Source organism: Ochlerotatus camptorhynchus, unplaced genomic scaffold (assembly GCF_037179485.1).
Source record: "Ochlerotatus camptorhynchus isolate MF236.1 unplaced genomic scaffold, CSIRO-AGI_Acam_v1.1 ptg000022l, whole genome shotgun sequence".
In the NCBI taxonomy this organism is placed as follows: Eukaryota; Metazoa; Arthropoda; class Insecta; order Diptera; family Culicidae; genus Ochlerotatus; species Ochlerotatus camptorhynchus.
In genome coordinates, this window is record NW_027040514.1 from 3,303,513 (window position 1) to 3,317,806 (window position 14,294).

A 14,294-nucleotide genomic window follows, 5' to 3' on the forward strand; every position below is an offset into this window, starting at 1 on the left:
AACAATGTTTATTATAAGCTACAGAAGCTGGAAACCGTTTCGAACAAGATTTAAAAAAAAACTAAATGCTGTACTAAGAAGATTAAAAAACCGAAAATCGTTTCTATTAAAAAATAGTAGAAGCTGAAAATATTGCAGACAATTGATTCTTAAAATTGCAAAAGTACAACAAAGTTTCTGAAACTGGAAATAGATGCTCCGATCCGAAAGCCGGAAAACCGTTCCTAACAAGTTGCAGTAGAAATAAGAAATTGGCCTCCCTAGTACGAATCCAACAGCATCAACAAGCAACTTTATTACTACTAACTCACTTCGCCGATGCATCTATATCGATTTTTATTTTTATCTAAGCTTCATGGTAAGGAAGTAAATTTACGTCAGACAGTCACAATCGCCTTTGGCGGTTGCTTGTGTGTCCAACGCAAGACAACCAGCACGGAAACCGGCTTATGCACGGCGGTCTTAAATTTCTCGCATCTTGCGGCGCTCTCGTTGCATCCGAAATCTCGTTTTACATTGGATTGGCCCCACTCGCTCGCGTTACTGCTGCAGGCTGACGCTGTCTAGCAGATGTGGCTAGATATGTCATTTTGGGACGGATCCTCCGTTGGGAAATCACGCACCCAATCGGACATGTGTGTGTGTGTGCTTCGTCGGAAAAAAACTTCTTCATGTTCACAACAAATCGCAATCCAAAACAGACAAACGCACGATACGACGGTTTGCTATGTGGTAATGTAGTTGTGGTGTGTGGCTGCAATCAATCATGCGAAAGAAAGAAAAACCGCGCTTATGCATGATTGGAAATTACCTCGACGTGAGTGTGAATCCAACGAACGCGATGAAACATGGGGATGGGAAGGTGGGAAAATAATTAATGATTTATTTCAAACTTGAAAATTGGGGGGTTTTTTTTCTCAGATGTGAAGACCACGAGCATTTCCTGCACTTCCATCAGTTTCGACTTCGGACGCGCTCATTAGGGATTATGAAAAAAAAATGGAGCAATTTGACGGCCATTATCATGGGAAAAATATGCGCCGATGAATCGGTATAATAGGAGCAGGAAGATTTATTTCTATAGCAATGCATTTGAATGGAATGTTATGATGGGAAAACACGTGTTCCGATAACCGATTCGATGAGTACACCCAACCGGGAAATGTAAGATTCTATTACAGAGTCGCATGAACAGCTTCTGTAATGTGCTCGCCGGAAGAGTTTTTGAATAATTTTGTAATTTTTATTTTCAAACAAAGTTTGTTTCCCAAAATGCATTTGTATTTAGAAAATTATCTCGTGAAAGATTTATACAAAAATATTCATTCTGAAAAAACTTGCTTGTACGCTACAGTTCATTGCAAGAACTGCCATTACATTTGTTCTAGGAAACGTATGCAGACAATGTAATAAATCCAACTGTACATTGCATGTAAGAGACTTTTGCTATGCGTGTAGAATGTTTTTAAGTTTGAGAAAGAACGTGGAGATGTGTAGTACCTCATGCATAGGTTCAGTTCTATTGTATGGAATAATCAACTGTGTGAAATTTTTATGAGTTGTTTCCAGAGCCTTATTATGTGGAATATTTGGAATATTTAGCACCATTTTAAAGATTTCGATAATTCACGATCATCAATAGAAAAAAGACACATCTGCTTTTGTAAAACAAAATTGGCCTTTTCTCACGAACCGAAGCTCGCCCAGTTGACTTATACATAATATTATGTATTATGTATGTGAAAAATTTTTGCGCAAATCGATTGAGTAGGGTAGAGAACTACTTCGGCCTAAGCGCCCATTTTGGGCCTATCAAGCAGAGAACATTATATAAATCCATGATTTCGGCTTTAACAGGTAAATTATGCATTTGGTACGATACTTTAGTTCAAATGCTACCGAACGAAGTCAATAATTTTCGCACCCAATATTCTCACAAACAAATGAAGCGCTCCTACCGAATCAACTTTTAACTTCAACCGATGGGCCGAAGTGAATTTATTGGTGTTTCAATGGCGTTTAAATGCGTTAGGCCGAGTTAAGAATCCGTAGGCCGAGTTTGGCGTCCCTTTATCAAATCTTACGGTACGTACGGAAAGGTAAATAAATTTAAAAGCCATCAGTAATAATAACATTCCGGTTGGTGCTAAACTACGCAAGATTAAGTGCGGGTTGTGCTTAATAGGCTGGAAATGGGGTAGTTAACGAGCAGGAACGAATATCTCGATACCTTGGTATTGGTATGGATGAGCCGGACATAAGAGGTAAAATACCAAAAAATAATACCAAAAAAATGTTCCCACAATACCATTCCAATATCAAATTATGATAATGCAATAGCAAAACAATACCACCCAGGTATTCTTTTGGTGTCCAAATATCAATTTATGGTATTTACAAAGTATTTTCCATGTAATTTTTTGGTATTATTCTTTGGTATTTTACCTCTTATGTTATGCTGATTAATACCTAATTTTGGTATCAGTTCAGAATTAGGTATTCATTAGTTATTTTCTCTTGCTCGGGTATTTAGGTTGCCAGTTATGCTAATATCAGGGGGGCCAGTGAATTTTTATCTTAAAATTCCCAGTTTTCCCGGTTCAAATCTCAAAATATTCCCGGTTTTTAATATTTAGTAAAAAATAATTATTGCAATATCACGATATTTTCGAGGTACTTAGAATCAATTTGAATAACTTTTTTTAGGCTCGAGTCTTCTTATGATTGTATGTTTTAGTATCGACGCACCCCTCGATCCACCCAGCAACAACATCGAACGCCTAAATTCAACACTGGATTCCGGTCACCATCCGTAGAAGAACGAGTAAGCGAAAGAGAGTAGACAAGTGCGTGCATAAGAAGAAACACAAATTAGAAAAAAGCAAATTGTTCTTTTTCGAAGAATAAAAGTGGTATTTTTCCATCCCAATAATTTGTTTTTAATACAGTCCGTTAATTCCGAAAACATTTGGTCCTTCGAGAACCGGAATTTTGGACTATGGAGAAATTGATCAGCAAAAGAAGTGCTTTGATTGCTCGGGTGAAAGCAGAGCTTTCGGTCGTGAAAGACCTCCATCATCGGAATCCATCACGGAGCGAGGTTATGGATCGACTGGACCAGCTCAACCAACTAGCGGATAGTTTTCGTGCTACTCAAGATGAAATCGAAGAACAATTGGAGAATCCTACAGTAGTTGCTTCAATGTTTGACGTGCGGGAGGAGTTTTTTGGAGCCTACTACAAGGCGAGAAATATTCTCGAGGATTTGGTCGAGGATGTCGAAACGACAGTGAGTCAACAAACGGTAGCCGATTCTACAGACTGGAAGGAAGCTATGAAGCTGCTTATGGAGACGCAGCGGCAAATGTTGATCAACCAGTCGGCGATTTTCAAAAACACCAACAGCCTAGCGGGACCGGTACAGCGTGGTGAACAATTCAACGATGGTGAGATGCCGAGAGTCGGTCAGGTGTCGAATGGTTCACACCAACTAAACGTGAAGTTGCCAGCAATAAACATTCCACCTTTCAATGGAGACCGCAAGAAGTGGATGACATTCAAGGATATCTACGTGTCTACCATTCACGACAGTTACGATCTCACGGATTCCTTGAAAATGCAGTATCTTTTCTCCTACCTGGAAAGAGATGCGAAGAAATTAGTCAACAAATTCACCATCTCTAGTGCCAACTATACTAATGCGTGGGAGACGCTCATTAGTCACTACGACAAGAAGCGTTACACTGTGTTTGCGTTGGTACGTGAGTTCATGGACCAGCAAGTCGTGACACAAGCTTCGCTGCAATCACTAAACAAACTCGTGATGACACTGGATGAGGTTGTCCAACAGTTGGATGCGTTAGGAGAGGAATACCAAGGCCGCGATCCGTGGCTGATTTACATGATGCTAGAAAAGCTGGACAAAGATACCCGCGCTGCCTGGTCGGAGAAAGCTGTTGACAACGAGCATCCAACGTTTGAGGAGCTTATGGCGTTTGTGAAGAAGCGGTGTGAGATGCTGGAAACCTGCTCAGCATTCTCGAAGAAAGCGGAAGTGAACAAAAAAGAACAAGTGAAAATGGAAGTGAGTGAGAAAAAATTGAAGACATTAGTGACAACTACAATCTACCAAAAGTACGCGAAGTGTTCGTGAAGAATTCAAGAAGATGGATCTGCAGGAAAGAAGAGAGTTGGTACAACAGGCGAAGCTGTCTTTCAACTGCTTACGGGCTTCACATCCAGCGAAATCGTGTCCCTCGAAATCAGTGTGCCATACACCGGACTGCAAGCAGCGGCACCATACGTTGCTGTGCCCAAAGGCGAGCAAGGTGAAGGAAACACTAACGACAGCAAGCAACCCAACCAAAGATCCACCAACTGACGGTGAGGAACAGGCGATTTCGTCGCTCATGGCAGCAGTTGAGAAGCAACCATCGATTCCGGTGTTTCCAACAGCTGTAGTGCAGGTGCGAAAGGAAGATGGTACGTTTGCTCGTGCTAGGGTACTTATTGATTCTGGTGCACAGGCATCGATGGTCACGGAGGATTGCCTACGGAAGCTAGGACTCGTCAGGCGTTATGGGAAGCTAGTGGTTACTGGTATCGGACAGCAAGCTGCAGGTACCACTCGCGGAATCGTCACGCTGCATCTTGCATCTCGATTCAACGAAGTCATTGTGATCTCTACAAGTGCGTACGTCCTTGGCAAGTTGACGTCGTCTCTTCCATCGCAAAGGTTCAACAGCGGAAACCTGAAGCTTTTGGAAAACGTCAGGGAAACCTTCAACAAACCTGGACAAATTGATGTGATTCTTGGATCAGATGTCTTTCTTGCTCTCTTGGAGGGAGGCCAAGTCAAGGACAACAGCGGCCAAACGGTGGCCCATGCGTACTGTTTTCGGATGGATCGCAGCGGGACGATACGACGAAGCAGAGACCATGCAAGGGAATCATGGCATTGTGAGTTTGCATACGAAGATGGATCTAAATCGAACGCTGCAGCAGTTTTGGGAGTACGAGGAGATAAACAAGCCACCTCAGTTCACTCCCTTGATCATTTCAATTCTACCACCCAACGCGATAGCTCAGGGCGCTTCGTCGTAAAACTGCCTTTTGACGATTCGAAGCCCGCCCTCGAAGAGTCCCTATCAGCTGCGATGAAGAGGCTCTTTGCTATGGAGAAGCGATTTGCTTCAAACCCGGAATTCCGGAAGGAATATGTCAGCTTCATGCGCGAGTATTTGGAGCTTGGCCATATGGAACCAGTTCCGGCAAATCAAGTGGTAAAAATTGGTTCCGAGCACTACTATTTACCGCATCACGCGGTGATCAGAGTGGACAGCAGCACAACAAGACTTCGCGTCGTTTTTGATGCTTCTTGTGCCACTTCTACTGGAATATCGCTCAACGATCGGTTGTTGGCGGGGCCCAACATCAACGAGGATTTACTATCAGTGCATTTGCGGTTTCGCTCGTACAAGGTGGCGTTTTGTGCGGACGTAGCTAAAATGTACCGCCAAGTGGTAATGCATGAGGAAGACCGTGATTTTCTGCGTATCGTATGGCGTGAGGACTCTGAGAAGCCAGTGGAACACTATCGTCTTTCTATGGTGACGTACGGTACGAAAACCGCACCATACCTTGCAATTCAAGCGATGAGAGAATCTACCATAGGATATGAAACTACGCATCCGGAAGCAGTAAAGCGAATCATTCATGACTTCTATGTGGATGACGCATTGTCGGGAGCAGATAATGAAGAGGAGGCTATGTGCATCAAGGAACAGATCACCGAAATTCTATCGAAGTCTGGTTTCGAGCTTAGGAAGTGGACATCGAGCTGCCCCAAACTGTTGGAGAATGAAGTGTCAGAATCAGTTCCAGTGAAACTTTCGGATGATGCGGATGTAGTTAAAGCGTTGGGAATCTACTGGTACCCGAGCGAAGACCAGTTTGGATTCAAGGTTAACTTTTCGGCTGATAGCGTTAACACCAAACGTCAGATGATTTCGGATGCGTCAAGATTGTTTGATCCTTTTGGCTGTGATAGTGAAAATCAAGATTTTGTATCAACAATTGTGACTGTACGACATCAACTGGGATGATGCTCTACCGAAAGCAGTCGAGTTAGAGTGGGTCGAAGTGAAGCAAAGCTTGACACAACTGCAGACTATCCGGATTCAAAGGTTCTTGGCCCACCATCGTGGTAAGATTCAGTTGCACGGATTTTCAGACACTTCAGAACAAGCTTACTTTGCTGTAGTTTATTCACGATGCGTTGACGACGAAGGAAACATCACGATTGTTCTAGTTGCTGCGAAATCACGTGTGGCACCCATTAAGCAAGTCACGTTGCCATGATTGGAGCTAAATGGTGCCCTTTTGTTGACCGAACTTATGAAAAAGATAACTGAGGCTCTACCGCATTTGGAGATTGAACATTATGCTTGGACCGATTCGACTATTGTCTTGCAATGGCTATCATCGCATCCTCGTCTATGGAAAACGTATGTTGCAAACAGGACGTCTGCCATACTGGAGTTTCTGCCTCGTGATCGCTGGAATCATGTTACCAGTGAATCAAATCCTGCTGACTGTGCTTCACGCGGGATCTCTCCGGTTGAACTAGTGAACCATCAGTTATGGAACGGAATGGCTAAGCTGCGACGAGTCAACATGGCAGCTGAATACAACGGAACTTGTACGTGACGACGAGATACCTGAGTCCAGAATTTTAAAATCGATGCATGCTACGTCGATTCCACTTCGAGAAAGCTACGCTCTTGAACATCGGCTTTGTGAAAGACGTTCCAGCTTTACCTTGATCGTACGTACTTTAGCGTGTATCAACCGATTCGTTCACAACATCAAGGCAGATCTGGATCTGCGACACTCCGGACAACTCATTCCAAGCGAAATCCATCAAGCAAAGTTGAAGTTGATACGCTACGCTCAACAAGAAATGTTTGCATCTGAAATTAAAATACTTCAAAATGGTAAGTTATTGTCACCAAAAAACATACTTTCTGCTTTGCACCCATTTCTAGACGCCACTGGAACGATGCGAGTTGGAGGGCGTCTGGAAAATTCAGCTCAATCGTACGAGAGTAAGCATCCTTTGATTCTACCAAAGACTCACCGTGTGACACAACTGTTGGTTCGTGAACTGCATTTGCGCAACTTTCATGCTGGACCGACATTGCTCATGGCTGTTATCAATCAACAATTTTGGATCGTTGGTTGCCAAACTGTTGTACGTGTTTCGGAACAATTTTAATTTTTAAGATTCTGAGGCTTTGACATATGTCTATAGAGTCTTAGAATATGCCATTTTTTTTAGAAATTTGTGACTTCTTAACATTTATTCTAAGAAGAAAAAACAGGATTGAATTTTTTCCAACAATATGAATCTGAAAAAAACACTCAAAATGTGGGATTTTAAAATGTTTCAAGATCCCTAATTTAGATTTTTTTTTTCGAGATTCCAGATTTGGGAAAATACAGTCCCTGGAAAATTTTATTCGATTGGAAAAAAATTCTAATAATTTGAAGAACTTTTTATCGAAATTTGAAAATTCAACGGAACTCTGACAAGAATCCCAAACTAATTCAACGATTAAGTCCTGAAGAACTCTTAGAAGAATTACAAAGGATTTGTGAGGAGAACTTCAAGGAAAGTTCCTGAAGAGAATTGTTTGCGGATTGTGAGGAGAATTATAAGGAGAATTTAAAAAGAAATATAAACATAATTTAAAGGGTTTTCTGATAATAATTTCAAAGGAATACCGAGGAAGATTCACAAGATAACTTTAAGCAAGATCTAAGAAAAATGCCGGGGTAATCGTGTTCTGAGGTAAATAAATAAAAATGCTGAAGAATTTAAATTACATTCATAAGAAAGTTTCAAGAAGATTCAGCACATAATTCCAACGTATTTCTGTGAGGAGAGTTTTGTGAAAGATCAAATAATTTCAAAGGTTTAAGATTATTAAGAGCTGAATCAACCATTTTTGAGCTGAAAAAACATGTGTTTGCTTGATAAAGCTCAAGCTGTTATTCAACTTTTAATTTTGTTTGCAATATATTAAGGTTTATTGGTTTTTCCCGGTTCTCCCGTCAAATTCCCGGTTTTTTCCCTGTTTTCCCGGCTTCTTTTTAAATTCCCGGTTTTCAAGGTTTTCCTGGTTCGCTGGCCACCCTGTAATATAATACCTGAATTTGGTAGTCACAAGTTATTTTCTCCTATTCGGGATCTCAACTAATGTGATTATATTTTAAATAAAAAAAAATTAATATGTTGCAAGATGAGTTTTCAGATAAAATTTTCAGATAACTGGCATTTTCCAAACAATTCCAATACTCACCATTCCCAGCAGCGTAGTACAATTTCACGTATTCCACGGACGTCGCACCGTCGTCAATTTCGATGCTGGCAACTGTCGTAACTCCGTCTGCGTGTCTTGATGATGGGTGCTTACCAGAAAAAATACAACCGATGACGCTATTGCTATGTCTTGTTTTCTCGGTTCTTCAATCGGACGAGCGGGGTTCTTCTTTTTAAACGGCCTGATCAATTTTCTGCCTTGCGAAAACTAAAACCAAACAAATCACGAAATCATACCGCCCCGTCTCGTCTCTTTTTTTCTTTCCTTTCTTGTTCACACGCTGACTACCTCTACAAGAGAAGTGTAACAATTTTCCGTTTCCAAACACTTTAGTATATGCAATTCTTTTCGGAAATTTCACTCACTTTCGATTTTCTGTTTTCCTTTTCACGAACCTATTCAGAGAATAAAGGATTAGCATATGCATGTGTGTCGAAAGCTATAGCTCTCTCCGTCGTCACATCTTCAGTTCAGCCATAAAATTAGCCCAAAAACTGGTTGCTATCTTCAGTGACCATAAACAACATTGCACCACTAGAAAACAAAAAAAAATAATCGTTCACACTTCGCACTCGCGCTTGCTTCAATTTCGCGTTTCTACAAAAGACACTTCATCTTTAAATTATAAGGAAAAACATCCCAAATCGCAGCGCGCACACGCACTTCAGTTGGCTTTCCACGGAAACGCACAAATCGAAGCAAAGCAAAAGAAACAGCACTTAAACATCCAACTGCTGCAAATCGCGCAATGATAATATAGAGCTGGAAAACCGCTTTCCACGCGCTTCCAATTGCACGCTACTAGTTATCATCACCAATCACCGTGGTGGGTGGCAAGCATATGATGCACGGGGAAAGCGGTAGCCAGCAGTACACGTTCGATAGGTTCACCCACGTTGTGGCGAGGATTTCCAAAGTGACGACTGCGACCAAGATGCCGACTTCAACGAGTCTTGTAGCAGCAGCAGCAACAACAACGAGCCGTCTCCACCGGGTGAGTGTTGAACGCGAACTGGTCCGGACAGCCGCACCGATAATCCAACCAGCTGTAAGGTAGGTTCGCCGCCCGTGTCGAGCTTAGGAGTATGGCTCTCCTCAGTCAAGTCAGTCAGCCGCGATAGCGTAAAACGCTGAATAAGTTCGCGATTTGAAGTTGTTGGTGAGGATGAGTGAGCATCGGCGCAGCGGGGTCTATACCCTATACAACACGTGCGATGGCTGTTGTTGTTGAAAGTATAGGCGTTGTTGGTGTGTGGCTGTAGAAGAAGCGGTAAAACGGTTACTATTAGTAAGCAATCGGTACACACGAGACATTCAGTGAGTTGGGATCAGAAATGATGGAGCATAGATGCACGGTACACTGTTAGTTGAAGTTGATTAAAACAGTTAACATATATTCAAATTGAATAATTTATCATGGTACGATTTCACACCATATACATTATCCGATTTAGGAAAAATAACAGCAAGTTTGAAATACAAACCGAATGGATAATTTTAATCTACCGGACGGTTTTCAGCCCAAGGTTCTCCGAGTTCACTAACAAAAATGTCAGAATGAGATACACAAAGAAAACAATAAAAAAAAAAATCAAGATTTAGAAGAAAAATAAAAATTTAATAAAGATGGAAAACGATGCGAGAAGATTTAGTTGCGATAAATTAAACAAGTTTTTTTTTGTAGACTGATTCGCTAGCGTAAGACTTTAATATGGTTGGAATCTAGACTTGACGCCCTCTTTGTAATTTTCAAGTTAATGTTCAGGAACTGATCATAAAAATCTGTGAAAAATTCGACATTTTTCGATTTACAGACTTGAAAAATGTAAATGGGTGGGGGGGTCATGAAATAGATGTGAAATTTGAAATATTAGTAAAAGTCACGTTAGAGCAAAACATACCTGCTTTTAACGAATTGAACCTAATTGGAGTTGGGAATGCATCCATTTCCGCCGTATACGTTAAAAGCAATTAATAAAAAGATAAATTACGATTACATTACAAATGAGGTCGACTCAAAGTTAAGATTAGTTCACTCATATTCTTGAAAACGAAGTTAACTTATAGGCTGAGTAAAACTTTCCGAGCTTTTACAGGCATTTGTTTTCTGATATGAGCAACATCTCGCTGTAGATATGAAATTAATATACCTACTTCTAGAATGAGTAAATTTTTCGTCGATTATTGTGATAAGGGAAATGGCTCTAGTAGACCTATGGATCTAAGATTGGGCCCATCGCTAAAAATCTGCTATTGATCAATTTTATCTAGATAAACGCATCCCAATTGGTCGCTATTAAAAATTTAGTCGATTGTTGAATGTATGCATGAACCCAAATTAGGGGAATTTAGGCCGACATTACATCCATTTCACCTATTCGAAAAAAAAATTATGAGGCTTACATCCCTATTCTGCATTTCGTTCGAAACGAAATTCTCATGCAAAAAAAAATTAGGAATAGGAGTATAGGAATTTCGTTTCGAACGAAATACAGAATAGGGGTGTTAGTCTACAAGTAAACTACGTTTTCTAGAGTTTGAGTAATTTAAACTTAAAGTCGATCTTGTGCCATGTAGTGTAGAAATCCGTTAGTTACTTAGTACTAGTCCTTTTACACGCCAGCAGCGGGGGAACGAGCACATCTTAGTGAGAGATTCAACTTTCAACCACCTAAATATGGAGAAATCGACAGTTTCTAAACACATAGTCCTCAAAAATTGTTCATGAATCAGGATCAAGGTTGCTGAAACGATTCAGATAGGAAGGAATATCGAAATAAATATCATCGAGAAATGGAGAGTACTGTACAACGAAGCCAAGTACGATGAATTGGCGCTAAACACTAACACTGTTGTAACGATTTTACAAATACAGTTTTAAAATAAGAGATATCAAGCAACATATTTATTACGTTTTGCAAAATAATTACACAAATAGGGGAGAAAAACACAATTTGCTGATACCAACCTTTTTGCCTTTCTCGTACACCAAGGCGGTACGAAAGGCTATGATATCACTTCAAAAACATAACCGATTTCAGTGGGTTGGTTTATTTCCTTTAAACTCCGTTATAATTGCTTATCTTTTGACAGATACGCGTATTTCGTCTACTACTTGCAGACTTCATCGGTGCCAAGTACTCAACACCACTGACCAACACAGATCAGTGACAAGTACTCAACACTCTGACACAATTTCGTTCCAAAACCCCGGAGAGACGAATAGCATATACCAATAGACTCACCTCAACGCGATCGGGAAATGTTTCTGTATGTGTGTATATATGTATGTTTGTATGTATGTATGTAAGTTCGTATGAGTGTAACCCACTCAATTTTCGCAGAGATGCCCGAGCAAAGTAAAATATCAAATTGATAACAAGTTCTATTACCCGGTTATCACTTTTTGATTACTGAATATGTTATCATTATGGTTGAATCAACAGCCAACATAACAAAAACTATAACAAAAAATTGCTCTTTGGATATCAAAAAATAACTAATTTTGTTATCATTGATAATATCTTGATAACAAATTCTGTAAGCCATACAAATTTATTGCATAAATTTCAAATCATGTTATCATTTTGATATCAAAGCCTTACGCTGATAACTAAAATATGATTAGGGATTAAAAGCACTATTTTTATTGTTTCAATGCGAATCATATTTAAAGTTTTGAACTAACCTTGCATCGTTAATAAATATATAGTGAATTTTTCATGATAACAACTGATAACAAAATTGATCAAGGCTGAGAACTAAATAAGTTATGCGATAACAACTGAAAACAAAATGAAATCTGGGATAACAAGACTTGTTATCTAGATGATATCGGGTTGTTATTCTACTTTGCTCGGGTGGCTGGTCCAGTTTGACAAATTTCAGAAGATGTGATTCAGATCTCCATCGATCGCTATTGATTTTCTCCCGATCGGAATTATGGCGCCGAAGATATGAACAAAAATGTAAATTCCAGATTCCACTGGGGAATTCGGAAAAAAAAATGATAGGGTAGAGCGCTACTTCGTCGTAATCGTCCATTTCCGTTCTATCGAGCAGAAAACATAAGCACAGACAAACAGACATAGCTCTTAGAAGAAAATTCTTAAAAAAAATATCGTCAAGCGTATTTTGCATGCGCACTAGCACCATCTATCATCCACATTCCCAAGCATTGATGTGCATCTAGAGCATTCCTCGTTCATGCCATTTTTTCACTAGTTGCTTTTCCCTCGTTCTGTCAACGCGTCGGCAGATGGAAGTCAGTGATGTCGGTTCTACTAAATTTTCCGTAGATCTATAGAATTGATTGAATTCTGTAGAAATACGGATCGGTAGGAAAAATTCACAGAAGCTAAGACTTTTTTTAGGGATTTGTTTCGTTTGTTTAGTGTTCTTTGGCTTTTTTCTGGAAACAAGTTTTTAAACGAGGTAATGCACCACCGCTCATCACTTTAATGTTTGTACAGCAAAAAAAATATAATATGTATCAATCAATGAAATTCATGGTGAAGTATTGAACATCAATAACTGGTTAAAGGGGTAAAAGTTGATATAATATTACAGTCATCAACATGATTTGTTCTCGAATTTTGTGTTAATCGTGCAGCGTAAAGAGCCTGAATTGATAAAGAGACGACATGTCAAAATTGGAACAATCGATTGTCTGTCAAAGTCATAGGAAAAGTCATTCCAATCGAGCAGAAGACCTGTCAAATAGATAAGATGTCGCCTCTTTATAAATTCAGGCTCTTTAGTGCAGCGTAATATTAGGAACGGAATCACTAGTGCAGCACTTCCGATGTAATATTCAACAACTATTTTTTCTGTATTCGTCAGATCTGGTGTGTGTCTCCAGTGGGATGCCTTGACCACTTATCATTTTCAAGAGCTGACATCAACTACCTAGACGTGAAAAAGAACTGGCATCACTGATAAGTTCAAAATTTGGTGGCTTGCTCAATGTTTCAGTGGCGCCACCATGACAAATGCAAACACATTCTCAACTAAAACATTATTTTCGATGAATGTGATTGTGAGTGTTATGTCTGTTTGTCTGTGACATAAGTATAATCAATGATTTCACCGTGCACAAATCGGATACGTTTGTACCGGTGCGTTAGTTTACAAACTACAACACAAAGCCGAGCGTATTGTGTGCAAATTTACACTCATTGTTCTGAAAACAAAAGAAGCGCTCCTAGCTAGGGTTACGATATGGTATCCTAAAGGAGGACATTTCCTCCTTTTTGAACAATTTTTCTACATCCTCCTTTTGCCCAAAAATGTCCTCCTTTTTAATACTTACATTTTTATTCCAGTAACACATTCATAAAATTGTTTTCCAAGAGCGTTGTTTACAGAGCATATGAGTTTAATTATGTCGTAACCTCATCTTATATAGCAAATGCCATTCGATAATGGGATCAGGAATATACTACAGCTGTCAACCCTCCCACATTTAGGCTGTGGTTCATTTGGTGAATATTCACTTTAATTTGACAGACGAAAAAATTTAAAATGAACCTGCTATTCTACCAGACTTATTTCTGACAGACCAGGGATAAATTTTGACAAACAATTCCTTGAAATTCAGATAATCAACAATAGAGAGATTTTCTAACACTATAATTAATTTTCAAAGTGTCAAATTTAAGTGAAAATTCACCAAATCTCGATTACGTTTTCGAAGGGACGTATCAGCTTTTGTAAACAATGCATTTGATCGTCGATTTGGCGTAACTGGTAGCTTACCCACGCATACTAACACCACCATCAAGTAGGGGAAATTTTCTTCTACCTGATAGTGGTGTTAGAGCCTTCCAATTAGGAAATTAAATATCATCTAATGTTGAAATTTCGAAAACATATTAAAATGCTGGGGGCAAGACAGCTATCGATCATGAG

At 39.7% G+C, this 14,294-nt stretch overlaps 2 protein-coding genes across 3 annotated transcripts in view; one reads left to right on the forward strand and one right to left on the reverse strand.

Annotated features, from left to right (window-relative positions):
• The window catches only part of LOC135705743 (uncharacterized), a 110,299-nt gene extending 100,897 nt beyond the window's left edge, over positions 1 to 9,402 (reverse strand). The window contains exons 1-2 of one of the 2 annotated variants that reach the window (XM_065227603.1): positions 9,280 to 9,402; positions 8,364 to 8,779 (exon numbers count right to left, since the gene is read on the reverse strand). The gene's annotated coding sequence lies outside the window, so the exon portion shown is untranslated. Of the gene's footprint in view, positions 1 to 8,363; positions 8,919 to 9,279 lie in introns of both variants that reach the window. The other variant, XM_065227594.1, reaches the window with a different exon arrangement.
• Positions 4,167 to 6,104, forward strand: LOC135704713 (uncharacterized). The gene has a single exon (XM_065226200.1). The coding sequence runs from the start codon at positions 4,167 to 4,169 to the stop codon at positions 6,102 to 6,104; it is 1,938 nt and encodes a 645-aa protein (XP_065082272.1).
• Positions 9,403 to 14,294: the final 4,892 nt, after the last annotated feature.